This window comes from Tachyglossus aculeatus, chromosome 4 (assembly GCF_015852505.1).
Source record: "Tachyglossus aculeatus isolate mTacAcu1 chromosome 4, mTacAcu1.pri, whole genome shotgun sequence".
In the NCBI taxonomy this organism is placed as follows: domain Eukaryota; kingdom Metazoa; phylum Chordata; class Mammalia; order Monotremata; family Tachyglossidae; genus Tachyglossus; species Tachyglossus aculeatus.
Genome location: NC_052069.1, coordinates 67,432,331 through 67,460,181, shown reverse-complemented (window position 1 = coordinate 67,460,181; position 27,851 = coordinate 67,432,331). Strand labels below are relative to the sequence as shown.

General features: G+C 44.2%; 1 protein-coding gene across 2 annotated transcripts in view; it reads right to left on the bottom strand.

Annotated features, from left to right (window-relative positions):
* Positions 1-27,851, bottom strand: part of TNFRSF11B (TNF receptor superfamily member 11b) — a 41,067-nt gene that overhangs the window by 3,652 nt on the left and 9,564 nt on the right. For both annotated transcript variants that reach the window (XM_038745966.1, XM_038745967.1), the window contains exons 2-4: positions 12,325-12,694; positions 5,167-5,358; positions 2,860-3,084 (exon numbers count right to left, since the gene is read on the bottom strand). In XM_038745966.1, coding sequence (XP_038601894.1) covers positions 2,860-3,084; positions 5,167-5,358; positions 12,325-12,694 — 787 coding nt within the window. The remainder of the gene's footprint in view (positions 1-2,859; positions 3,085-5,166; positions 5,359-12,324; positions 12,695-27,851) is intronic.

The window sequence follows — 27,851 nt, the reverse complement described above, 5'->3', positions numbered from 1 at the left end:
ACCTCAATTACCTCGTCTGTAAAATGGAGCTCTCTTCACCCCTTCAAAGCCCTACTTTGTTTTGTTGTCTGTTGTCTTTTGTTGTCTGTCTCCCCCTTCTAGACTGTGAGCCTGCTGTTGGGTAGAGACCGTCTCTATATGTTGCCAACTTGTACTTTCCAAGTGCTTAGTACAGTGTTCTGCACACAGTAAGTGCTCAATAAATACGATTGAATGAATGAATGAATACTGAGCTCACCTCCTCCTGGAAGCCTTCCCAGACTGAGCCCCCCTTTTCCTCTGCTCCTCCTCCCCTCCCCATCTCCCCTACTCCCTCCTTCTGCTCTACCCCCTTCCCCGCCCAACAGCACTTGTGTATATTTGTACATATTTATTATTCTATTTATTTTATTAATGATGTGTATATATCTATAATTCTATTTATCTATTTTGATGCTATTGATGCCTGTCTACTTGTTTTGTTTTGTTGTCTGTCTCCCACTTCTAGACTGTGAGCCCATTGTTGGGTAGGGATTGTCTCTATCTGTTGCCAAATTGTACTTTCCAAGCACATAGTACAGTGCTCTGCACACAGTAAGCGCTCAATAGATACGATGGAATGAATGAATAAATGAATGATTAAGCCCCTGAGCCCTATGTGGTAACAAATATCATTAAAAAAAAATAGGTAAATCCTGTAAGACAGAGCAGCCACGATTATTATTATTAAAATGACTGTCCCTCAAGGTAAATAAACCTCTTTTTTAAAATGTTATTTGTTAAGCACTTACTATGTGCCAGGCATTGTACTTAGTGCTGGAGTAGAATCAAGATAATCAGATTGGCACAGTCCCCATCCCGCGTGGGGCTCACAATCAAAGTCGGAGAGAGGAGGATTCAATCCCCTTTTATAGATGAGGTAACTGAGGCACAGTGAAGTTATTAACTTTTTTTTAATGGTATTTGTTAAGCCCTTACTATGTGCATTTGACACATACATTGAGTTGTCAAGGTACTCAAACCCAGCTCTGCTCTCTCTGAGGTACTGTAAACCAAACCCCTCCCTTCATGGTTGCTAATCTGCAGCTTTCTTGCCCTCACTCCCCTCACCTCAAACTCATCCGTCACCTCACCCTACTTCCCTAGCCCCCCAACTCCACTCCACCCCCTCCCCATCCCCCTGGCCCTACCTCCTTCCCCTCCCCACAGCACTTGTATATATATTTGTACAGATTTATTACTCTATTTTACTTGTACATATTTACTATTCTATTCTGTTGATGTGCATATAGCTTTAATTCTATTTGTTCTGACGATGTTGACACCTGTCTACATGTTTTGTTTTGTTGTCTGTCTCCCCCTTCTAGACTGTGAGCCCGTTGTTGGGTTGGGACTGTCTCTATATGTTGCCGACTTGGGCTTCCCAAGCGCTTAGTACAGTGCTCTACACACAGTAAGAGCTCAATAAATAAGATTGAATGAATTAATGAACTCTTTATTTTTTTTCTTTTTAACAGCTGGCATTGCCCCTTTAGCAGTTGGTGGTTCCTGCCCTCCAAGGCTGCAAATCTGGGGACCAGGGTCAGACTGGGGCAGAGTTGGGAGAAGATGGGTAGCTGTGGGGAACGACAGAGAGGAGAGCATTGGGGGATAGTCTGTGGCTGCAGCAGCTCTCTTTCAGGCATCCCTCTCCAATCTGACCTCTGCCTCCAACCTTCTGACCTTCTCTTCTTCCTCCTCTTCCACTCCTTATCCTGGCCTTGCCCTGGCCCTCAGCACTGAAGCCTGGGAAGCAGAAACCTCCATGCTACAAAAGGGAAATGGCATGGCCTAGTGGATAGAGCACAGGCTTGGGTGTCAGAAGAACCTGTTCTAATTCCTGCTCCTCCACTTGTCTGCTGTGTGACTTTGGGCAAGTCACTTCACTATGTCTCATTTACCTCATCTGTAATGGAGATTGACTGTAAGCTCCATGTGGGACAGCTTGTATCAATCCCAGCGCTTAGAACAGTGCTTAACTCATAGTAATGCTTAGCAAAAACCATCATTATTATCATTATTATTAAAAGGGGTCCAGGTACCAGCAGCAGTAGCAGTGAGAGCTGTTATAAAAATAAACATTTGCAAAATAGAAATCAAAGGGAAAAGTTGTGGTGTGGGGTGCAACGTCTGAGTGCGGAAAAGAGGGGAAGGAAAACGAACCCCAAAGGCAGAAGCCAGAGAGGAAGTCACTCTGACAGGAAGTGTCTCATGCTCATCTGATGTGGAACCCCTTTCCCCAAGGACTGGTCCTCTGTTCTAAAAATCAATCAGTCATATTTATTGAGCATTTGTGTGCAAAGCACTGTACTAAGTGCTTGGGAGAGTACATATAACAGAGTTAATAGACACATTCCCTGCCCACAAAGAGTTTACAGTCTAGAAGAGGAGGCAGACACCACCCCCACTTCTGTAATGCTTAGGAGTTTTTCTGAAGAAACGAGATTGTACTGGTTGCATGTTGATTGTCCTCTCCCACCTTGACCACTAGAAGAGCAGGGATGCCCCTTTTTCGTCACTGAAATGGCTGAAGAAAACAGGGTCTTTCACTCTCCCTCTCTAGACTCAAGAATTGCACTTCTAATTCTCTCTTGTATCATCATCATCATCTATGAGCACTTACTGTGTGCACAGCACTGTACTAAGCACTTGGGAGAGTACTGTACTCAGTACAGTGCTCTGCACACAGTAAGCACTCAAATACCATTGATTGGTCAATTGATTGCCCAGAAAACTGCTGTTCTTGTGATTTTTCACCCCACCTGACATGCACCTCTTTGCCTTCTAAGTCTTTAGATTCCCTTTTAAGTCCACGAGAACCCTCCCTTCCCCACAGGGTACCTTGCTCGATCTTCTTGACTATGTCCTGGTCTTGGTTTTCCAGCTTCCACAACTTCAGCAGCTGGAATGTCTGCTCCTGGGAGTCCTGGCCCCGTCTGATCCTCTCTAGGGCTTCGGAGTCCACCGTGGAGCCGGGCAAGCTGTCCACCAGATCCTGCGGCCAGTTGGGGGTGAGCTTGGTGGGGACGGCAAATCTGAAGAAAGCCTCCTCACACAAGGTGATATCTGAGGAGAGCAGGACAAAAGGGTAGGTGATGATTCCAGCCAAAGGCCTGGGCCTTGGGAAACCCCAGGGATTCAGGAAGGCACTGGGAAGTTTTCCAAAGCCAATCTGAACTGTTGAACAAAATCCCCCAGCCTGCTCTTAGCTGAGATGAGAGGGATTGTCATGCTAGGTTTTTTTTTTTAATGGTACTTATTATGCACTTACTATGTGTCCAGCACTGTTCTAAGTGCTGGGGTAGATAAGACTTGATAAGACTTAACATGCTGCTTATTGAAGCAGCGTGGCTCAGTGGAAAGAGCATGGGCTTTGAAGTCAGAGGTCATGGGTTCGAATCCCGGCTCCGCCAATTGTTAGCTGTGTGACTTTGGGCAAGTCAGTTAACTTCTCTGTGCCTCAGTTCCCTCATCTGTAAAATGGGGATTAAGACTGTGAGCCCCCAACCTTATCACCTTACAACCTCCCCAGTGCTTAGAAGAGTGCTTTACCCATAGTAATTGCTTAATAAATGCCATTATTAATAAATGCCATTATTATTAACATGGTTGGATCACGGTCCCTGTCCCAAATGGGGCTCAAAGTCTAAGTTGTGGGAAGGAAGATTTAATCCTTATTTTACAGATGACGGAACTGAGGTACAGAGAAGTTAAGTGACTTGCCCAGGGTATTACAGCAAGTAATTGGCAGAGCTAGGATTAGAACCCAGGTCCTACATAGAACATAGAACTGGAAGTCTGAGGATCCAGAATCTCATCTCAGCTTTGCCACACTGACCTGCTACAAGGCCTTGGGTGAGTCAGTTAAATTTACCTGATCTCAATTTCCTCATCTGGAAAATGCAGGTGATCATACCTGTCTTTCCTTCCCTCACAGAGATGTAATGAGGACAAAAGGAGAACATTAATATTAACAGAGAAGCAACGTGGCCTAGTGAAAAGAGCACAGGCCTTGTAGTCGGAACATCTGAGTTCTAATCCTGGCTCTGCCACAAGTCTGCCGTGGGACTGTGGGCAAATCACTTAACTTCTCTGGGCCTCAGTTACCTCACCTGTAAAATGGGGATTAAAACTATGAGCCCCATGTGGACAGGGACCATGCCCAACCTGATAATCTCATATCTATGCCAGAGTTTAGAACAGTAATAATAATAATAATAATAATAACGATGGTATTTATTAAGCACTTACTATGTGCAAAGCACTGTTAGAGGTTACAAGGTGATAAGGTTGTCCCACGGGGGGCTCACAATCTTAATCCCCATTTTACATATGAGGTAACAGGTACAGAGAAGTGAAGTGACTTGCCCAAAGTCACACAGCTGATAAGTGGCGGAGCCGGGATTAGAACCCACAACCTCTGACTTCCAAGCCCGTGCTCTTTCCAATAAGACACACCATACCTGACACACAGTAAGTACTTAACAAATACCATAAAAAGGTGATTTTAAAAGCACTTAAAGCATTTGAAAGTGACATGGGAGCCCATAAAAGTTTAAAAGTGTGTCTTAAAGTACCACGTGCAGATTGAGGAGGTGAGCTCTGAACTGGGAATTGAAAATTGGGGGTGTGATTGAATCTGGAAAATGGGGCACCTATTTATTGCATAGGCCAAGGCTCAGAGATTAGGCGAGGAGGAGGAAGAAAAGAAAAAGAAGGAGGAGGAGTGGGTGTAGGGTGGTGGCTATCCTGACTTAGAAGAAATGAGAAGAACAGAAGAAGAAAAAGAAGAAGAAAAAGAAGAATTATAATTATTACTGGCCCAATTGAGGACAAGACAATTAAGGACAATGGAGTCCATGATCTAGGGGCTACAATCCTAGCACTGAATTGATGGTGGGGAAGGCCTACAAAGGGCTAAGAAGAGGAAGTCCATGCCTGAAGTAATGGAGGTAGGGGGAAGGGAATGCATCCTTTTTAGCAGAAGAACTGAGGAGAGAGTGACAGGAAGGAAAGCAGACCAAGCAGAAGTAGAGCCTCTAAGTGGAAGGTGGCAGTGGGACCAAGAAGAAGAGTTGTCTGTGAACGGCTCTCTGAAAAATCAGTCTGGCAACCCCATCTGGCATGCGCTTTGTGAACATGAGGTACCTATTCCACATTTTAGGGTTTGTTCTGCATCTCCAGCGCACACACTGTCATGGCTCGCATTTCCTCTCGATGCCGTCGGCAGACCGAGCGCTGTGCAATTGCGATGTTTTCGACATGGGGTTTGGGATGAAGATTCGTTGGAAAAAAATCCATCTGGACATCTCTGGCAAATGGTATTGCTCTCCGGGGTCCCTACAGAAATAGGAGAATTCATTTAACACACATCTCACTGAAACATGCTCAAGTCGTCATGTCATTATCATCATGATCATCATCAATGGTATTTACTGAGCACTTACAATGTACCGAGCACAGACAGAAGCAGTGTAGCATGGACCTGAGTTCTAATCCTAGCTCCTCCACTTGTCTGCTGTGTGACCTTAACTAAGTCACTTAACTTCAATGTGCCTCAGTCACCTCATCTGTAAAGTGGCGATTAAGACTGTGAGCCCATGTGCGACTCGGATTGTGTTCAACCTCATTACCTTGTATCTACCCAGAGCTTAGAACAGTGCCTGGCACATAGTAAGTGCGTAACAAATACTATAAAAAAAGAGCATTGTAATAAGCACTTGGGATAGTACAATACAACTGAGTTTGGTAGACATTCCCTGCCCACAGTGAATTTACAGTTTAAAGGGGGAGGCAGACGTTAATATAAATTACTATAGACCGTAAGTAATTAATTAATATAAATGACTATAGACTGTAAGTCAGTCAGGACTGGGAATGTGTCTATGAACTCTGTTGTATTATGCGCTCCCAAGAGCTTAGTAGAATGTTCTGCACACAGTAAACGCTCCATAAATATGATTGATTGATAGTAATAGTATCAGTACTAGTAGATCCCACCTTTATGCTCACGTCACCATGACATGCGGCATACCTTTAAATGGGTCTCCTCCTTTGTCTGCATTTGTGCTAACTTTAGTACCAATTGGGAAATTTGCAAACACCATTCTCAGATCTGGACATAATTCAAATTACACAACTTTACATTCTAACCAGGTTCTGGTAACTTTCATCTTTGGTTAAAGCACAAACCTATATTAGTTAATAAAAGGACTAACTTCAGGAAGTAATTTACCATGCATGGCTGGGTGCAGCAGTAAACTCCAGAAGCCTTAAAAATGGAAATCTGTCATTGAGTTACATGTAAACATAAGCTGATACAATGTATCCTGTTTGCTGAAACTGTTAGTCTAAAGAGTACAGTTATGAAAACAAAGGAATCATGACTGTCTGTATATTTTACTGCATTGTGAAAAAAAACTTGATAGGTCTGGAGACAAAAATTAATAGGAAGACTCAAGCTACTTAAGGAAAGACATGACTAAAAATATATAACTCCTAAAATTCAACTATGTTTTGCTCTGAAGTTACACCGAGTATTTTACATATGAAAATGCCTCCATCTAGTGTATATCTGTAGTACTTTTAAGTTAAAAGTTCAGCACAAAAAAGCACAATAAACAATGCAACTATTTATTGCTTTGGGCCTCTTTCTAAGAGAGGACTTGAAATTGGGGGAGATGAAGAACAGGTCAAGTAGCTAAGAAATAAATGCAACATATTGCATTCTTATAATGATAATAATAATAATAATAATAATAATGGCATTTATTAAGCACTTACTATGTGCAAAGCACTGTTCTAAGTGCTGGGGAAGCTACAGGGTGATCAGGTTGTCCCACAGGGGGCTCACAGTCTTAATCCCCATTTTACAGATGAGGTAACTGAGGCTCAGAGAAGTTAAGTGATTTGCCCAAGGTCACACAGCTGACAATTGGCAGAGCTGGGATTTGAACCCCTGACCTCTGACTCCAAAGCCCATACTCTTTCCACTGAGCCACGCTGCTTCCCCATTTATTAAGCACTTACTATGTGCAAAGCACTGTTCTAAGCGCTGGGGAGGTTACAAGGTGATCAGGTTGTCCCACGGGGGGCTCACAGTCTTAATCCCCATTTTACAGATGAGGGAACTGAAGCACAGAGAAGTTAAGTGACTTGCCCAAAGTCACACAGCTGACACTTGGCAGAGCTGGGATTTGAACCCATGACCTTTGACTCCACGGCCCATTCTTTTTCCACTGAGCCACGATTCTTCCCTCTTCTATTTTGAACTCGAGTTGATCCTGATCATATGCGATTAATCAATCAGTCAATGGTGTTTATTGACAGTTTACTGGGTGCAGAACACTGAATTAAGCACTTTGACGAGTACACTATAACAGAGTTGGTAGATAGGCTCCCTGCCTACAGCGAGCTTATGGTCTAGAAGGGGAGACAGACATTAATATAAATAAATAATTTATAAAATATACGAATTTGAATTACATTTGAGAAGCAGCCTGGTTTAGTGGATAGACTCTGGACCTGGGAATCAGAAGGACCTGGGTTCTTATCCCGGCTCTGTCACTTGTCTGCTGTGTGACCTTGGGCAAATCACTTCACTTCTCTGTGCCTCAGTTACCTCATCTGTAAAATGGGGATTAAGACTGTAAGCCCTGTGTGGGACAGGGACTGTGTCCACGATTGTCTTTTATCTACCCCAGGACTTAGTACAGTGCCTGACACATAGTAATCCCTTAACAAATACCATCTTGCACTTTCCTCTCTCTTTTTCTATTTATTCTTGTACATATTTACTCTTGCACACATTTACTATTCTATTTATTTTGTTAATGATTGCATTTAGCTTTAATTCTATTTGTTCTGATGACTTGACACCTGTCCACATGTTTTGTATTGTAGTCTGTCTCCCCCTTCTAGACTGTGAGCCCGTTGTTGGGTAGGGAACATCTCTATATGTTGCCAACTTGGACTTCCCAAGCACTTAGTACAGTGCTCTGCACACAGTAAGTGCTCAATAAATACGATTGATTGATTAGTACAATGCTCTGCACACAGTAAGTGCTCAATAAATATGATTGAATGAATGAATGAATTTATTCACTCTTTCTCTCCCTTTCCCCTCCCTTCCTTCTCCCCATCAACCACCACTCAGACTTTCTTTCCTCAGCCTGCTGAAGAATCCTGAGCAGTGAACTAGTGAAAGATGAGCAAGAAGGAAAGGAAACCTCAGGCAAGGCTATTTCTCACAATTAGAGAAGATCAGAGAAGCAGCATAGCATGGCATAGTGGGTAGACCATGGGCCTGAGAGTCAGAAGGTCATAGGTTCTAATCCCAGCTCCGCCACTTTTCTGCTGTGTGACCTTGGGCAAGTCACTACACTTCTCTGGGCCTCAGTTGCCTCATCTGTAAAATGGGGATTGAGACTGTGAGCTCCCTGTGGGATATGGACTGTGTTCAACTTACTTAACTTGTATCTACCCCAGTACTTTGAACAGTGCCTAGCACATAGTAAGTGCTTAACAAATACCATAAAAAAATAACAAGGACCCAGGTAAAGTGTTGGATAAAGTTTAGCAGTCACTTTCAGGAATGAATCATCTTGAAAGTTGATCTCCATGTTTCACAATCAGCAACCCGAGATGAAGTTCAATCAATCATATGTACTAAGGGATTACTGTGTGCAGAGCACTGTAAAGTCTTGGGAGTGTTTAATAAAACAGAGTTGGTTAATGTTCCCTGCCCACAAGGAGCTTACAGTCCAGAAAGGGAGACAAAGCTATTGTATGGGTGAGGAGGAAAGTTCACACCTGTCTTTTCTTCATAAATGAAGAACATGAAATTGGCTTTTCTGGGAACATGCTTTCTGGCAGAGGAGTAGATGGCCATGTTTTCAGGATGGCTGAAGAGAGGGAAACAGCCTTCCTGGTTGCCAGCCAACCTGTAGACTCTTTTGATGCTAACTCTTCTCTCTGCTCCTTGACTTTGTGGAACAAATGTCCATTGTACCATTCATGAAGTCTTTCATTTGAATTTTTAACACCAAATCTGTCTGGGGCTACTCTAATGGAATGGCAAGATATTTTTTCACCAACTTTTTCATGGGCTTCTCCTGACCTGTTTAGGGGGTTTAACTGCCATGAGGAGCTGGGTGATCTGAACTAGTTTTGCCCAGTTTAGCCACCATTCATTCATTCAATCATATTTATTGAGCACTTACTGTGTGCAGAACACTGGACTAAGCACTTGGGAAGTACAAGTCGGCAACATATAGAGATGGTCCCTACCCAACAATGGGCCAGTGACCTCACTCTCAGCCCCTCAGGTCTTCTGTACCAACCAAGAAATCATAATGGAGCTCCAGGAACCCTCGGTATCTATGAGTTAGCTTCAAGCAAAACCATGGATTCTACTTCCACGGTCCAACAGCAGCGTGTAGAAACCATTATCTGGCCTCAGCATGCATCAACAGGGTTTTTGGGAGAATGTGCTAACCTCTCTTTTCCTAGCCTCTCTTTTTTAATAGTATTTTCTAAGCATTTACTATGTATCAAGCACTGTTCTAAGCACTGGGGTAGATACAAGTTATTATTATTATATATTAACAATGGCATTTGTTAAGTGCTTACTATGTTCCAGGCACTGCTCTAAGGACTGGGGTAGGTACAAGATAAATGGGTTGGACACAGTCCCTTTCCCACGTAGGGCTCACAGTTTTAATCCTGATTTTAAAGATGAGGGAATTGAGGCACAGAGAAGTTAAGTGACTTGCCCAAGGTCACACAGCAGACAAGCAGCGGAGTGGGGATTAAAACCCATGACTTTTTGACTCCCAGACTTGTGCTCTAACCACTACACCATGCTGCTGCTGTGAGTCCCACTTGGGGCTCACAGTCTAAACAGGCGGGAGAACGGGTATTGAATCCCCATTTTGCAGATAAGGAACTGAGGCAAAGAGAAGTCGTGACTTGCCCAAGGTCACACAGCAGGCAAGTGGCAGAGTCAGGATTAGAACTCAGGTCCTCTGACTCCCGGGCCCGAGTTCTAAGCACTAGGGTAGGTACAAGGTAATCAGGTTGTCCCACGTGGGGCTCACAGTTTTAATCCCCATTTTACAGATGAGGTAACTGAGGCACAGAGAAGATAAGTGACTTGCCCAAAGTCACACAGTTGACACGTGGCAGAGACAGGATTAGAACCCATGACCTCTGATTCCCAGGCCTGTGCTCTTTCCACTAAACCACGCTGCCTGCTCCTTAGAATGGGAACCGAGATAAAAATACTTTCAGGAGAACTTCTATACAGCAGCAATTGAAAGTAAAAACTCACTGTACGTAGGGTTACTATCTCTGCAGAATAATAATAATAATAATAATTGTGTTATTTGTTAAGCACCATTATGGGCCAGGCACTGTACTAAGTGCTGGGGTGGATACAAGCAAATCGGGTTGGACAAAGCCCCTGTCCCACATGGGGCTCACAGTCTCAATCCCCATTTTACAGATGAGGTAACTGAGGCCCAGAGAAGTAAAGTGACTTACCCAAGGTCAAAGAGCAGACAAGAAGAAACCCACTGATGTAGAGGACCAATGTAGACTTTGTTACAATTTTCCAAGGCTTCATTAAATAGCAGCCCTAACCTGGACTCTTCTCTCTGCAGGACTGAGCAAGTTCTTGTTCTTTAGACAAGTACTTATTCTTGGCTTTACAAATTGTTTTGTTTAAAATGAAGAATGGGGCCATTGAAAATCCATGACCACAGCTTTTATCCACCCTCAACACCCAAGCACATTATTGGCTTCCGTTCCAAAGGAAGAGCTGGCTTCAGTTTTAATGATCAAATCTGGTCTCCTAAATGGTTTTTGCTTTTGACATAATTAATTATGACTGCATACTGTTACAGCTCTAGCGCCTCATTAATATCATAATTACTCTCTTGGTATCAATTAACCATTCTGATGTTTGTCAAAATGCACTGCAGCCTGGAATGGCCTATTTCAAAATAAAAAGCAGAATATCTGGTGCATACAGCGCATCTTGAGAATATGCCTTTAAAAAGATCCATCCATCCAACTTCTCATTAGAGAGCAGGTCGGGCTGCATCTGAGTTTGGTCCCTCAGTTTGTACTCGAGTGGCAAAATGTGTCCAATCAATCAATCAATCAATCAATCGTATTTACTGAGTGCTGTGTGCAGAGCACTGTACTAAGCGCTTGGGAAGTACAAGTTTGCAACATATAGAGACGGTCCCTACCCAACAGTGGGCTCACAGTCTAGAAGGATGAAGGCTGTGAGCCCTGTGTGGGACAACCTGATCGATTAATCAATCAATTGTATTGAGCGCTTACTGTGTGCAGAGCACTGTACTAAGCGCTTGGGAAGTACAAGGTGGCAACATATAGAGACAATCCCTACCCAACAGTGGGCTCACAATGCAGAAAATGTTCCTCTGGTGAAGATCCAGACTGGTGTCCTAGTGGTATTAGGTTCTGTTCATTCAATAGTATTTATTGAGTGCTTACTGTGCACAAAGCACTGTACTAAGCGCTTGGGAGAGTGATACAACTATAAACAAACACATTCCCTGCCCACAACGAGCTTATAGTTTAGAGGTGGGGAGACAGACAACCCTATAAAAAAAAAATTACAGATATGTACATAAGTGCTGTGGGACTGGGTGGGGGGAAGAACAGAGGGACGAAGTCAGGGAAAATGGGAGAAGAGGAAGGGGGGATTAGTCAGGGAAGGCCTCCTGGAGGAGATGTGCCTTCAGTAAGGCTTTGAAGGAGAGGAGAGTAACTATCTGTCAGATTTGAGGAGGGGGGTGCTCCAGGCCAGAGGCAGGACCTGGGGGAGGGGTCAGTGGTGAAATAGAGATAGAGGCACAGTGAGAAGGTGGTTATGTGGCTCAGTGGAAAGAGCGCGGGCTTGGAGTCAGAGGTTATGGGTTCGAATCCAGGCTACACCACTGTGGAGCTGTGTGACCTTGGGCAAGCTACTTAACTTCTCTGGGCCTCAGTTACCTCATCCGTAAAATGGGGATGAAGACCGTGAGCCCCATGTGGGACAACCTAATCACCTTGTACCCCCCCAGCGCTTAGAACAGTGCTTTGCACATAGTAAGTGCTTAACAAATACCATCATTATTATTACCTTTGCAATTCACTATCCTGTAATGTCACCAGAACAAACTTGTTTCCTAATCCCTCTAAGGCTCCATACCTTTGCTCCTTAACAGAAACAGACCTGGTTGGATTTTCCTCAAATCCAAGAGGACGAACAGTGTGTCGGAAAGAGACACCTACCTGGTCGGACTGCCCCAAATCCAGGAGCGCAGATGGTGTGGCGGAGACAAAACTCTAGGTTAAGGTAGCGTCCTTTAATGCATTCGCACAGGCGGTTGTGGGTGCTGTTACATTCTTGTTTCACGTACTGGAGTTCTTTGCAGACAGTACTGCAATATTGGCACTCCTCAGTAGAATGCCATTCGCCTGCGTAGTGGCTCTCCGGACAAGGGGCGCACAGGGTCTGTCTGCTGGCCGAACAGTGCCGTTTCACGTAAGTCCCCGGAGGGCACTGGTTACACATCAGCTGACGAGACGTTGCGGAGTCATAATGAAGGTACTTTGGAGGGAAGATTTCCTGGAGGGTCCATTTAACCGAGATGCCCAGAAACTAGCAGGAGGAAATGAAAAGTTGATTGGTTTATGACTGAGACTCGAGACTATGTATGTCACCGCCATCTATTTCTCTAAACGAGTTGGGTTGGAATCTGATTATCGTATATCTACCCTTAATAAATACGCTTAATAAAGACAGTTGCATGAATGAATGGGTGGATACGAGCAAATCTGGTTGGACTAAGTCCCTGTCCCACATGGGTGTCTCAGTCTTAATTCCTGTTTTACAGATGAGGTCACTGAGGCACAAAGAAGTCAAGTGACTTGCCCAAGGTCACAAAGCAAACCAGGGACTAGAACCCAGGCACTTCTGACTCCCGGCCCCTGATCTATCCATTAGGCCTCTCTGCTTCTTATCATGGGAATTAAGGGAAAGTGCTTGCCTCCTTCCTGATGTTCAACTCCACCTGCCCAAGAGAACGTTTACAACAATTATCTCTCCCTGCCCACCCCACATCTATACTGTAAGCTCGTTGTGGATAGGGAATGTGTCTGTTTATTGTTGTACTGTACTCTCCCAAGTGCTTAATACACTGTTCTGCACAAAGTAAATGCTCAATAAATATGATTGATTGAATGAATGAATAACGAGAATGAAAAACGAAAATGTGCTTTTGAGTGGAAGGGTGTTCAAGCAGTTCTTTCAGTGACGGATTTCTTCCCTTCCCTTCCCTGACCACCATCCCACCAAATGAAAACATTGACTACTCTTAGGGCCAGAGGGAGGACAGGAATACTCCTTCCATTTTCCTAAATTCTAAAGGACACTGTGACTGTCCAGGTGACTTTTCTGAACTCTGAAAACCTTACTGAAACCCACCGAAAGGGGGAAGATGTGCCAAAGTGGTGCAGTGGCCCTCAGTCTCCAATGTAGGGGAGAAATTGCTAACCTTGTCCCCTTTCATAAATATTCAGTGACTTCCATGGGAGTAAAGGGAATTCCACTCCCAATGGAACACCGCGGGCTTCAGACAGGACTTGGAACGGGTGGGAAGCTGATGTTTCATGGAAAGTGGCTGTTGTTACTAACAGGTCTGATAGTGGCTCCATTGTGCCCTCAGCTTGGCAGTCATCCGATGAGTGCTTGCTCAGAGGGTGAAAGGCTTCTCAGTGGAGCCCTGGGGCCTGGCTCCCAATTATGTATCCTTTCTCTCTGCCAAGACCCTGCATCGAGTCTAAATAAAATCTTCATCCTCCCCTGGGGAGGCTCTATGGGTCAGGAAACCAAATGCAGGCCGATTGTACCGAGTGTGACATTCTGGTTTATAGTCGTGATGCTGCCTAGTGGAAACAGCCTAGGGCTACAAGTAGGGCGACTCAGATTGTAGTCTCAGCTTGGGCACGCTGGGTGACTTTTGGCCACTCAGTTAAATGCTCTTGGCCTCAGTTTCTTCATCTTTAAAATGGGGATAATTATCTCTACCTCTCAGGAATATTCGGAGACTAAAACGAGACTATCGATATGAAAATTCAAAGCATGGTTATGGTCTGCCCTGAATTTCCATTGCAATTTTTTTGAATGGTATTTGTTAAGTGCTCACTTTGTGCCAGGCACTGCAATAAGAGCCTAGGTAGGTACAAGTTTGGCGCAGTCTCAAGAGCACACAGTAGACAAATTTTGGAGCTGGTATTAGAACCCAGGTCCTCTGACTCCCACTAGGCCATGCTGATTCTTAGCTAAAGTGATAATATTAATAATAAAATAATTATGGTATTTATGTGCTCACTATGTGCCAAACACTGTACTAAGTGCTGGGTAGATACAAAGTAATCAGGTTGTCCCACGTGGGGCTCATAGTCTTAATCTCCATTGTACAGATGAAGCAACTGAGGCACAGAGAAGTTGTGTCTTGCCCAAGGTAACACAGCAGACAAGTGGTGGAGCCAAGATTAGAACCCATATCCTCTGACTCCCAACCCTGTGCTCTTTTCCACTAAGTAATGCTGTGTCCCTCGAGTTGGCCATTTTACTCTCCAGAAAACCCAACACACCCTGGATTCTGTTGAAGATTTATGCCTGTAAAGGGCTTCAAATTGCTTGGATGGTGGATGGAAGCGTTTGGATGGTGCTGTATAAATGCAGTGGATTATGGTTTATTTATTTATTGTCTAGGTTTGGCTTTTGGCTCTAACTGACTGAGAGAACTTGGCAAGGCACTAAACCTCTCTAGAGAGAGATCAGACAGAGATCTGTGGGGGGGATGGTAGGGTGTTGGTATTCCTGTTAAATCTCAAGCACTCTGTGGAATAGTCTGAAAATTCTTCCAGGAACCCAGGAAGGGAGTGACTTTGGGTTGGAACCCGTCTCTTGAAGAGCAGTCCAAAGGCCACCAGGAAAAGCTCCACCGTACAGCAGTCTTATAGCCATAATTTATCAGTCATATTTACTGAACACTTACTGTGTGCAGGGCACTGTACTAAGTGCTTGGGATAGTCCAACAGAGCAATGTAACAACAAGCTTACAGTCTAGATATGTATATGAATGTCAATTTCCCCCTCTACACCGTGAGCTTGTTGTGGGCAGGGAATGTGCCTACCAATTTTGTTATATTGTACTCTCCCAAGTGCTTATCAACCTCCGTATCAAGCAAAAACTCACTATTGGCTTCAAAGCTCTCCATCACCTTGCCCCCTCTTACCTCATGTCTCTTCTCTCCTTCTACATCCCAGCCCCACACTCCGCTCCTCTGGTGCTAACCTCCTCACTGTGCCTCATTCTCGCCTGTCCCACCATCAACCCCTAGCCCATGTCCTGCCTCTGGCCTGGAACGCCCTCCCTCCTCAAATCCACCAAACAATCACACTTCCTCCCTTCAAATCCCTACTGGAGGTTCATCTCCAAGAGGTTTTCCCAGACTAAGCCCTCCTTTTCCTCAGCACCCCCTCTCCTCCACGTTGCACCGACTCACTCCCTGTGCTCTACCCCCTCTCCCCACCCCACCTGGGTATATACGTACATATCTATAATTCCATTTATTTATATTAATGCCTGTTTGTTTTGATGTCTGTCTCCCCCCTTCTAGACTGTAAGCCAGGTGTGAGCAGGGATTGTCTCTCTATTGCTGAATTGTACTTTCCAAGCCCTTAGTACAGTGTGCTGCACACAGTAAGTGCTCAATAAATACGATTGAATGAATGAATGAATAAATGCTTAGTACAGTGCTCTGTACAGAGTAAGCACTCAATAAATATGACTGATTTATTGTCACTTCCTCTTGGAAGGCAAATTTGCAGTCAGCTTGACTGCTTCCCAGGATTATCTCCCCCATATCCCTTGAACTCATCCACTGGCTCCACAAGCCCTCAGCGGCCTCTGCCCCTCGACATCTGAGACCCACAGCTCTCAGGGACCAGGGAGAGCAGGAAGTTGGGTAGAAGGCCGGGGATAGTGACTTGGGCAGGGCTGCTCGGGTGGGTGGATATTTGGGCAGAAGCTTCCGGAGTCTCCAGGCAAACTTCCTTCTCCTCTTCCCCTAGCCTTTCCATCCCTTCTCCTTCCTGGACTCCCTGTGTCCATCCTCACTTTCTGCTTTAGGCAGAACCATCCCAATTTGGGGACTGTTCTGTTTCTGGTCTTCAAAGTCAAAGGCCAACTCCTTCATGGATCCCACTATGGGCAGACAGTGGGCTGGGACAGAAGTCCTGAGCCGGGCTGGTGATGGTGGCAGAGGGTATCATCAGTGGGAGAAAAGGAGAAGGAGGAGAGGGATGAGGAGGAGGAGGAGCTGTTCTCTCCTCCAGTTGCCACCATCAACCCCAAAACCCAACAATTGGCCACCATTACATGTCACCATCATTTACTGTCACCCAGACTGTTGGAGTCAAGAGGTGCTAGGGGAGAGGGGTGGTAAAGAGCAGTGACTGTGGGCACAGGCAGCCTGATTTTGGCAAAAGGGCTGAGCTTGGGTAGCTGGGTTAGTAGTGGATGGGGGGGTAGAGGAGGTGGCAAGTCTCTTCCATCTCATCCTGTCCCATTCCATTCCATCCCATCTTCAATCTCTTCCCCTCCTCCCCTATCCTCATCTCTCCTCTTTCTACTCATCCACTGCATCCCCTCTTTATTCAACCCTGATGACTGCATTAATAGGAACGATACTCATTACCCCATTCCCGGCTTGCAGGGACTAGGAAAGATTCATTGGGTAACTACTAGAAAAAATGGGTTTCTAAGCAAAAGAAATTGCTTAGGTATTGCTATTGCACCATAACTGTGGCTTCGAAGGATTATGTGACCTATATAACTCAGCTGGTTTCTCTTAAGCATTTTTGGGAAATTAACTGCCATCTGAGGACTTGGAGTGGAACAGCAGTTTCCAGGGATCCCAAAATGGAAAAAAAATCTGCATTTTAAATAGGGAAAACACAAGGATAAACTATTGTGATTATGATGGCAGTCAATTTCAAAGACAATTAGAAAAAATTCATTAAATAGTATCCTGGAAGATTCACTATAGCAGCAACTTGGATAGTAGGTAAATTTAAATTGGAAATCAAATACAGAAGTCCAGTTTTCTACTTTAGCAAAAAACAGGAAAAATGTTATGTGGGTGAAATTGCATTTTTAGATCTCTCTGTCTGGTTAGTCCAGAGACCCACACAGATTTTCTGTTGAGTAAAACCAGTGAATCTAAAAGGGGAAAGTAAAGATAATTGACACAGAAAGGGAGCCTTTCATCCCAGAATCTATCTGTCCCTCCTTCACCTTCAACTGCTATCATGCTGCTTGCAGAATGATTCATTTGCTTATCTAGATTGGCAATCATAGGAATAAACTACATACAAAAGCTTGGGCCCCCACTTTTAGATCATCTCTTCATAAGTCTCATGCTGCTATCTTGTCAAAACAATTACACTTACAACCAGCTTCTGAAAAGCACTTTAAGATTATTCAGTATAACTGGCTCAGAATGTCTAGAGAAGAATTAGCTGACTGCGGGTGTGTCTGAGTCTGTTCTCTTTAATCACCTATGAAGAGAAGAAAAGGGATGTTTTCTCCTGTTTGTCTTTCCTACTTCTTTTACCATCTATTGCTCCTACTTTGCAATCCTGTGCAAGAATTTCAGATTCAAAATTTTTGTTCACCCACCCCGTCCCTCATTTTAGTCATCAGATCCACAGTCAAAGAAAGGCTTTGACGTTCGGGATTTTACTTCCAAACCAAGAAGCTGAGCATCAGCCCTATCATTGTGCTGATTCTGATTTCTTCCGTTCCCTTCACATCTCTGCTGTGGAGTTGCCTTTGGACCTGTAGCGACTAGTCTCCTAAGACAGATATAGGAGTATAGTGGCTGATGAAAATCAGATCAGGTAAGAGTTCTGGCTCAGTATTAAATCTCATAGAATCCAACAACAGTCCAAGTTCAGGGCATCCAGTCATGTAAGCTCCTTGTGGGCAGGGAATGTGCTTACCTACTCGGTTATATTATATGCTTTCAAGTGCCTAGTGTAGAGCTCTGAACACAGTATGCACTCAATACGATTGATTGATTGATAGATCACCCATACAGTAAATGTAGTGACTCTCTGCACATAGGAAGCAGCATGGCCCAGTGACAAGAGTGTGGGCTTGGGAATAAGAGTATACAGCTTCTAATACCTGCTCTGCCACTTGTCTGCTGTGTGGCCTTGGGCAAGTCACTTTACTTCTCTGTGTCTCAGTTACCTCAGCTCTTTAATGGGGATTAGGATTGTGAGCCCCACGTCGGACAGGGATTGTGTCCAATCTGATTACCACGTACTTACCCCAGTACTTTGAACAGTAGTTGTCACATAGAAAGCGCTTAACAAATACCATAATAATTATTATTATTATTGTGATGCTCTCCTAAGAGAGGTCCAAAACTACTCTCCATCTCTAGTGCTGGGTTTTGGATTGTACTGAACGAGTTAGATCATCCTTGGCATTGTGGGGTTGGAGCCATGGTTAAAACACCTGCTATATCTCTCTCTCTTTCTCTCTCTCACTTTCTCTCTGTCTCCCATACCACTAAGAACCCACCTAATAGATAAGTGAACTGTGAGACCATCTGCACTTAACCACAAAGGTTTACACTTGTTTCCTCCCTGGGATCCCTCCCCGGCTCTCTTCCACATAACCGGAGCCTCCATCCTGGCCTGCCTCACACCATCATGGCCAAGCAGAGAAAAGCAGCTGCAGTCCTGCCTTCTAGACTGTAAGCTTGTTGTGGACAGGGAATGTGTCTGTTAGAGTGTACTCTCCCAAGGGCTTAGTACAGTACCGTGCATACATTAAGCCCTCAATAAAAATGATTGACTGATTGCTTGGTGTCACCTCCTCAAAACCTTGGAAAGGCTGTGGCAGCAACTGTAGCAGTCAGTGTGGCTACGGTTGAGACTGTGGACTCTGAACTTCAAGATGCCTGAAATTGTGCTCTTCTAACCACAGAAACCCACAGATCTTTGTTTTTAATTTGTGTATCTGTCCATGCCTTTATGTTGTCTTAGACATATAAGGAGAATACAATCAACGGTATTTTTTGAGCTCTTACTTTGTGCACAGCACTGTACTAAATGCTTGGGGGACTACAGTATAATAGAGATGGTAGACACAATCCCTGCCCTCAAGGAGCTTACGTCAAACAGAATAAAACAAAACACTCTCATTAGCCTCTCTCCCATCATATTTTTACGTTATGATCCCCCTGAGGGAAAGGGCCAAAGTCTCAAACTCATCTATGTATTCTTACCCAGCACTTAGTACAGTGCTCTGCACACACTTACACTACTTCTACTACAACTATATTGCATTACCCAAAACAGTTCTGAGCATGATCAGCACAGGTGTTACTTATTAGTCGAGTAGGCCTTAGTGCCTGTCCTGTCGAGAAGAGATGCCCTGCATGGCTCAGTGGAAATAGCCTGGGCTTGGGAGTCAGAGGTCATGGGTTCTAAACCCGGCTCTGCCACTTGTCAGCTGTGTGACTTTGGGCAAGTCACTTAACTTCTCTGAGCCTCAGTTCCTTCATCTGTAAAATGGGGATTAAGACTGTGAGCCCAACGTGGAACAACCTGATTACCTAGTATTCCTCCCCAGAGCTTAGAACAGTGCTTCGCACATAGTAAGTGCTTAACAAATGTCATCATTATTATATTACCTGGACTGTCCATTATAGAAGCGATAAAAGGGTAAGACTGGGGATCCATCTGAATGGATCACACTTAATGAATAGACTACAAATTGGTTCTGCCTGAATGATGGTCAATCCCGTGGCTTTGAGATTTCTGAAGGCGTCTTAGAGTTTAGTGAAGCCAATTCTAGGAACTGAGACCAGGTTATCTTGTTATCTACAATTACCACAATTATTATCATTATTTTATTTATGGTATTTGTTAAACACTTACTTGGTGCCAGGCATTGTACTAAGCATTGGGTGGACGAAAGTTAATCAGGTTGGACACAATCCATATCCCACTTGGGACTCACAGTATTAAGAACATTTTACAGATAAGGTAACAGACACAGAGAAGTGAAGTGACTTGCCCCAAATCACTAAACTGACAAGTGGCAGAGGCAAGATTAGGAACCAGGATCCTTCCGATTCACAGGCCCTTGCTCTGTCCACTAGGCCACACTGCTTCTCCTCTAGGCCCCACTTATAACTCTCTGAAATGCCCTTCAACCATGAGCTTTAATCTAAAGAGAGTGATCTCAAGCAATTTTAACCAAACAAGGATAAAACATTTTTTCTGCTTCCCCTATCCGAGTCCCACTATAAAGACAGGAGAAGAAAGGGATTCAACTTGGACTATTTCCGATTTACGCAATGCACAGGTCACGTGCCTGACCTTCAGACTTTTGCTCTGTTCTGCAAACCTAGTGGGTTTCTGTTTTGGGAAAATGCAAGGAAGAAGCCCACAGACAACCCAGAAATAGCTCTTGCATTGGGGAGTTCCTTTTGTATTCCCTGGGAGCATGCTCTACCACAAAGGAATACTTGAGGGCTATTCAGATTTAGCTGCATTTCCGCTCAGTGTGCAGAATTACTCTTCCTCTTGACCAAAAAAGGAGGTAGCAGGGTGTTGGATCAGTAGCGAGTTTAGCTTCATCTTCACCAGTAATAGTTACTCCCTCCTACTTAGATTGTGACACCAGATGGGCCAGGGACTGTGTCCTGACCTGATGTTTTTGGATCTACCCCAATGCTTAGTAAGGTGCTTAGCACATAATAAGTGCTTAACAAAAACCCACAATTATTATTATCATTCTTCTTAGTATTATTATTATTGGGAAATCCTTAGTCTTCTCCCAACTTAGATTGGTTTGAATCCTGCAGCAGGGAGGGAGAAACAAAGAAAGAAGGGCCAAATTTCCTGGAGTCTGAAGAGTCCAGGCACAATTGGAAAAATAATTTTCTAGGGGAAATTCTTTTGAATCTACATAGGATGAGTTGCATAGGAAGCAGCGTGACAGTGGAAAGATCACAGAACTGGTGACCAGAGGACCTGGATCGTCCACTTATCTGCTGTGTGACCCTAGGAAAATCACTTAACTTTTCTGTGTCTCAGCTACCTCATCTGTAAAATGGGGATTGAGACTGTGAGCCTTATGTGGACTTGCACTGTGTCGTCTGATTAGCTTGTTTCTACTCCCAGCGCCTGCCACATAGTAACCGCTTAGCAAATACCTCACAAAGAAACGGGTCTGCCCTATAATGACTGGATGAACATTTGTGGAGCTGTGCTCTCTGCAATAGAGTCTTCTCATCCCAGGTATCTGCTCCTGGATTCTGCCCCAGGTCCTTTTTAACCCCTCCTTCTCATTTCACAGCTTTTCTTAGAAGGGAGGGTCTGTCATCCAGGGAAGAAGCAGAGGGCAAGGTGAGAAGTCTTACCCTTGCTATACTATCTATAGGATGGAAATTCAGACCAATGAGAAGACCCTCAACGGGATGTAAACCTGGTTTACTGTCCTTTCCCACCAATTTACAATACAGTAGCAATCCCACTCTCATTGTCTGGCTGGGAAGCAGTATGGCATAGTGGAAAGAGCCTGGGCCTCGGGGTCATTGAAACTGGGCCCTAATCCTGGCTCCACCACTTGCCTGCTGTGTGACCATGGGCAAGTCGCTTAAGTTCTCTGTGCCTCAGTTTCCTTAACTGTATAATGGGGATTCAAGACCTGTTCTCCCTCCTTCTTAATAATCAATAATAATGTTGGCATTTAGACTGTGACTCCTGTGAGTCCCATGAGGGATGGGGACGGTGCCCCACCTGATTAATTTAAGAAGGCTGGAGGGCAGAATAAAGGTTTTAAAGGTAAGAGGAAGTAGGATTTCAAATAATGTAACACTGCAGTGGACAATGGGGTGACCTCAGCCCCAGACCAACCAGCCTGCCAGTGGCCTCTCTCAGATCTCCACCCAGTACATGCCAGCTGCTGTCTATTCTTTCGAGCCGTACGGCTGCGAACATTTCCTTAGTCTTAGCGGGCTGACTGAGGCCCTCCTCGTTGCTAATCTGATCCTGCCATCTGATGCTGACTGTGGGGACTCCAGGGAAGTCACTGGGGAGAGGGATTTTTCCCTTGGAACCAAAGTTTTTGCAGATTGTGATACCAAGAGGCCAGCTTGGAAAAAGATGGGCTCTATGTAGTATGTTCACAAATGTGAGAGGTAGCTCTGATCACGGGTCAGTCATTTTCATCTCTCTTCCCTTGCCATGGGGATTTTTTAATGGTATTTGATAGTAATAATAATAATGATGGTATTTCTTATGCACTTACTATGTGCCAAGCACTGTTCTAAGCACTGGGGTAGATACAAGGCAATCAGGTTGAACACAGTCCCTGTCCCACATGGGGCTCACAGTCTCAATCCCCATTTTACAGATGAGGTAACTGAGCCACAGAGAAGTGAAACTACTTGCCCAAGGTCACACAGCAGGCAAGTGGAAGATCTGGGATTAGAACCCACGACCTCTGAGTCCCATGCCCGTGCTCTTGCCCCTAAGCCATGCTGCTTCTCTATATTACTTTCTCTATTAATTCCTACATAATAATAATAAATAATGATGGCATTTGTTAAGTGCTTACTATGTGCAAAGCACTGTTCTAAGTGCTGGAGGGATACAAGGTGATCAGGTTGTCTCACGTGGGGCTCACAGTCTGCATCCCCATTTTACAGATGAGGGAACTGAGGACCAGAGAAGCTAAGTGACTTGCCCAAAGTCACACAGCTGACAATTGGCAGAGCCGGGATTTGAACCCATGATCTCTGATTCCAAAGCCTGTGCTCTTTCCACAGAACCATGCTGCTTCTCTGTGCTACATATGCAGCAGTAACTCTAATGAATCAAAACATTCTTATCTACAGTGAAGATTGTATACTGTAAGCTCATTGTGGTCATGTTTACCAACACTATTCTTTTTTATTATCATTATTATTATTGTTATTACTTTCCTAGTGCTTCGTGCTCTGCATACAGTATTTGTTAAGTGCTTACTGTGTGTCAAAGACTGTACTAAGCGCTAGTATATGTACAAGTTCATAAGGTGAGACACAATACCCGTCCTACATGGGATTTACAGTCTAAGTAGGAGAGAGAATGGGATTTGAATCCCCATTTTACAGTTGAGGAAACTGAGGCACAGAGGAGTTACGAGACTTGCCCAGGTCATGCAGCAAGAAATTGGCAGAGCTGGGATTAGAACCCAGGTCTTCTGACACCCAGGCCCATGCTCTTTCCTCTAGGCCATGCTGCTTTCCTATATTACTTTCTCTATTAATACCTACATATGCAGCAGTAGCTCTAATGAATCAAAATGTTATCTATAATGTAGATTGTAGACTGTAAGCTCTCTGTGGACAGGGATCGTGTCTACCAATGCTATTGTGTGTTTTTATCATTATAATAATAATAATATTTATTATTATTATCATTATTATTATTATTATTGTTATTGTATTTGTTAAGCACTTACTTTGTGCCAGCCACTGTTCTAAGCGCTGGGGTGAATACAAGCAAATCGGTTGGACACAGTCCCTGCCCCACATGGGGCTCACAGCCTCAATCCCCATTTTACAGATGAAGCAGCTGAGGCCCAGAGACATGAAGTGACTTGCCCAAGGTCACAGATCAGACAAGTGAGGGAACCAGGATTAGAACTCATGACCTTCTGACTCCCAGGCTTGTGCTCTAGCCACTATGCCATGCTGCTTCTCTATTATTACTCATTATTACTACTATTATTAGTTTCCCTAGTGCTTAGTGCAGTGCTCTGAAAATAGTAAGCGCCCAATAAACACAATTGAATGAATAACTACCATTGATAATACTGGAAATAGAAGGTCACTCTCACAGAAGAGGAAATACATTTTTGCAAAGAACTTGGACACTGTTAAAGCCCCTAGGCAGAGTTTTGTCTTCAACAATGTTGCTTCCACTCTAGCTATCTTTTATCTTTTACTGAGCCCTGTACTAAGCACTTGGGAGAGTGCAATAGAGGTAAAAGTCAGTCAGTTGTACTCATTGAGCACTTCTTGTGTGCAAAGCACTGAACAAGTGCTTGGGAGAGTGCAATATAACAGACACATTCTCTGCCCACAACGAGCTCACAGTCTAGAAGGGGAGACAGACATTAATATTAATAAAATTACAGCTATATACATAAGTGTTGTGGGTCTGGGAAGGGAGATGAATAAAGGGAGCAAGTCAGGGTGACACAGAAGGATACCCTCAAGACCTTACAATCTAATAGGGGAGATAAAGAATAAATATCTGTGAAGGTGAGACAGAGAATGGAAAGAATGGACTGTAGCTGAGCAAAATAGTAGAGTAGGTAAATCAGTATACAGCAAAGTCAGCAGGGATATGTCTCTCTTCCTGCCAATTCTGCGTTAGCGGGTGCATCATTTTTCCCAATCCGTTACCCAACAACTGGTTACCTCGCCCAAGGAGGCTGCCTGCAGGTAAGGAAGTGAGAGGAGATGAACTAAATCCATTTTCAGGCCAACAAGCTCTTGCAAAGGAGACAGGGGAAATACAAACATGGTGATTTATTAGGTGAATCACTGCTAACGCTTGGGATAAATTTAGTTCTATTTTGCGCACAAGGAGTTCCCACCCAGGGCTGAAACCTCAGTGTAGAATTGAGCTTCAAGTGTGCTATTTTTCTCCCTCAGAAGTTTCCATCATTGGGTGCAGGCTCTCGCCAATTAAAATGGCCTTCTCTGTGCTTGCCTTCACAACCATTCAATTATGATCTAGGAATGATGCCATTTCTGAGAATCTTTACCCGGCTATATGAAATGAAAAGGAAGCTAGAATTTGCCGGAACTTCGGAAAAAGCAATCGCCTAAGGGAGAGATCCACCGTGTATCACTGACTAAAACTTAGTTAAAAAAAAGAACATATTAAAAACTTCAAACCTCGAACCTGCCTTCCCCTTCCTCAACAACTTTACCACCGCTGTGAATCAAACGCCATTTCTGAGAAATTGGTCCGTGTGCTCCAACTCCGCTGGCTTCTTTAAACTACTTTTGACTGCTGCTTTGACACTGCTACTTGAGAATTTTCCGGTTCCACTTGAATTTCTGGGCAACGATTTATGTGTTTTAGATTTCAAACAGTAGGCCATCTTAAACTGTCCTTTCTTTCACAAAATGCCCCTAGCCTTCCTCTCTGCTAATGGAAGACGCTCAGACTTTTCCCTGAGAGACCCTCCTCACAAACAATGGGCTTTTTGCCAATAGAAAGGTCAGTCAGTGCCCAAGTAAGAAGCATAAAGAGAAGCAGCCTGGGAGTCAGAAGGTCATGAGTTCTGATCCTGGCTCTGCCACTTGTCTGCTCTGTGGCCTTGGGCAAGTCACTTAACTTCTCTGTGCCTCAGTTACCTCATCTGTAAAATAGGGATTAAGACTGTGACCCTCAAGTGGAACAGGGACTGTGCCCAACCCAATTTGCTTGTATCCACACCAGCATTTAGTAGAGTGCCTGCTATATAGTAAGAGCTTAAGAAATACCACAGTTATCATTATTAATATTATTAAGTGAAAGATTGACTGACCAGAGCAGTGTGCCTAGTGGACAGAGCACAGGCCTTGAAATCAGAAGGACCTGGGTTCTAATTCCATTTTCTGTTGTGTGACCTTGGGCAAGTCACTTCACTTCTCTGTGCCTCAGTTCTTCTGTAAAATGGGAATTAAAACTGTGAACCCCTTGTGGTCATGGACTGTGTCCAACCTGATTTGCTTGTATCTACTTCAGCGGCTGGCACATAGTAAGCACTTAAATAGCATAAAAAAAAAATGAGGGAGAGACTTAGACCTGCCAGAGTTCTGTTAGTAGTGTTGAGTGGTCCATCCCTCACCATGGGGGTGGGGGGTCCACAAGGGTAGCCATCACCCAGTTCTTCCGAGTGCCCTGGAGGCCACTGGCAGAGCCAGATTCCCGGGCTCAATGGACCATGGGGCTGACCCCCAAAATAGTGCTGCTTATATTCTTAAAGGAAATAAATAGTAAGTTTGATAGGACCTTTGATGGTACTAAAATTCCACGGAATCCACCGCTTCGTGGTGTGTGCGTGGAATAAAGAAATTTCCTTGTCGTCATTTGTCTTGTCCAATGCTGTCGAGTCATCTCCAACCCATAGCGACTCCATGGACACATCTCTTCCAGATTGTTCCACCTCAATCTGTGATCATTCTGGTAGTGTATCCATAGAGTTTTCTTGGTATAAATATGAAAGTGGCTTACCATTGCCACCTTCGTGCAGTCAACTTGAGTCTCCGCCCTCGACTCTCTCCCATACTGCTGCTGCCCAGCACAGGTGTGTTTTGACTTGTAGCAGATTGCTTTCCACTTGCTAGCCACTGACCAGCCTAGGAATGGACTCTCCTTCCCATAGCCAAGACTGGTAGAGTACTGGAAACTCTCCAGGTGTGACCCTGAGAAGGTTCAGTCATCATAGATTATGCCATAACTCCAGACAGATGTGGCATTTTTGTGTGATTCTATTGCACATGGACAAGAGTTTGGATCATGCAACCAAACGGCCCACCAATGCTCCAGGTACTAGCCAGGGAATACTGATCTTTCTAGTTCAGGAAACACTATTAGCAGTTCCACCTTCAAATTCACAAAGCTTCTGAGTCCAGAAAGGTTTCAAGCCAGTCCCAATTCCCATGTTTACCCCAGGTTAATGGAATATTTTCTTGAGCTTTTTTTCAATTAATCAATGGTGTTTATTGAGCATCTACTGTATGCTGAGCACTGTACTAAATGCCTTGGAGAGTGTGATAAAGATAAAAGGCACCATTCCTGCCCTCAAGATCTGGCAATCTAACTAAGGAGACACCTGGGAAGGGACCATTGGTGGATATAGTGGGAAAAGGCCAGAGAAGAGCCCAACATAACTCAAACTGCAAGGAAACAGTAGAATGTCCAGGTCACGAAAACTAAGAGGCGAAAGGCAACAGTCAGGTGGGCTTTCCTTCTGCTGGAGGGCTACTCTAAGCAAAATATGGAACTGGAGAACAGAGGATCGATTAATCCACTAGGCCACTCTCCTTATAGAATGTTATTCTTGGAGCAAGCTAAGACATGCTAGTCCCAACTGACTTTTATATGGTGCCCCAGAAAGGCAAAAAAGGTAGAATGTACTGGACATATTGGGTTGCTTTAAACAGCTGAGGGTGCTGGCTAACCCTGCCAGGAAGGCAGAAGACTAATTTTTAAAAAAAAATTAATGGTGCTTATTAAGCACCTACTGTGTGTAGGTGCTGTACTAAGCTCTGGGGTAGATGCAAGATAATCTGGTTGAACATAGTCCCTACCCACATAAAATCAGTCTTAATCCCAACTTTACAGATGAGATGACTGAGGCACAGAGCTGTTAATAATAATAATAATGTTGGTATTTGTTAAGTGCTTACTATATGCCAAGCACTGTTCTAAGCACTGGGGAGGAACAAGGTATTCAAGGTTGTCCCACATGGGGCTCACAATCTTAATCCCCATTTTACAGATGAGGAAACTGAGGCCCAGAGAAGTTAAGTGACTTGCCCAAAGTCACACAGCTAACAACCGTGATTAAAACCCATGACCTCTGACTCCCAAGCCCATGCTCTTCCTACTGAGCCACACTGCTTCACTGTTTGCCCAAGGTCAAAGAGCAGGCAATGAGTGGAGCCAG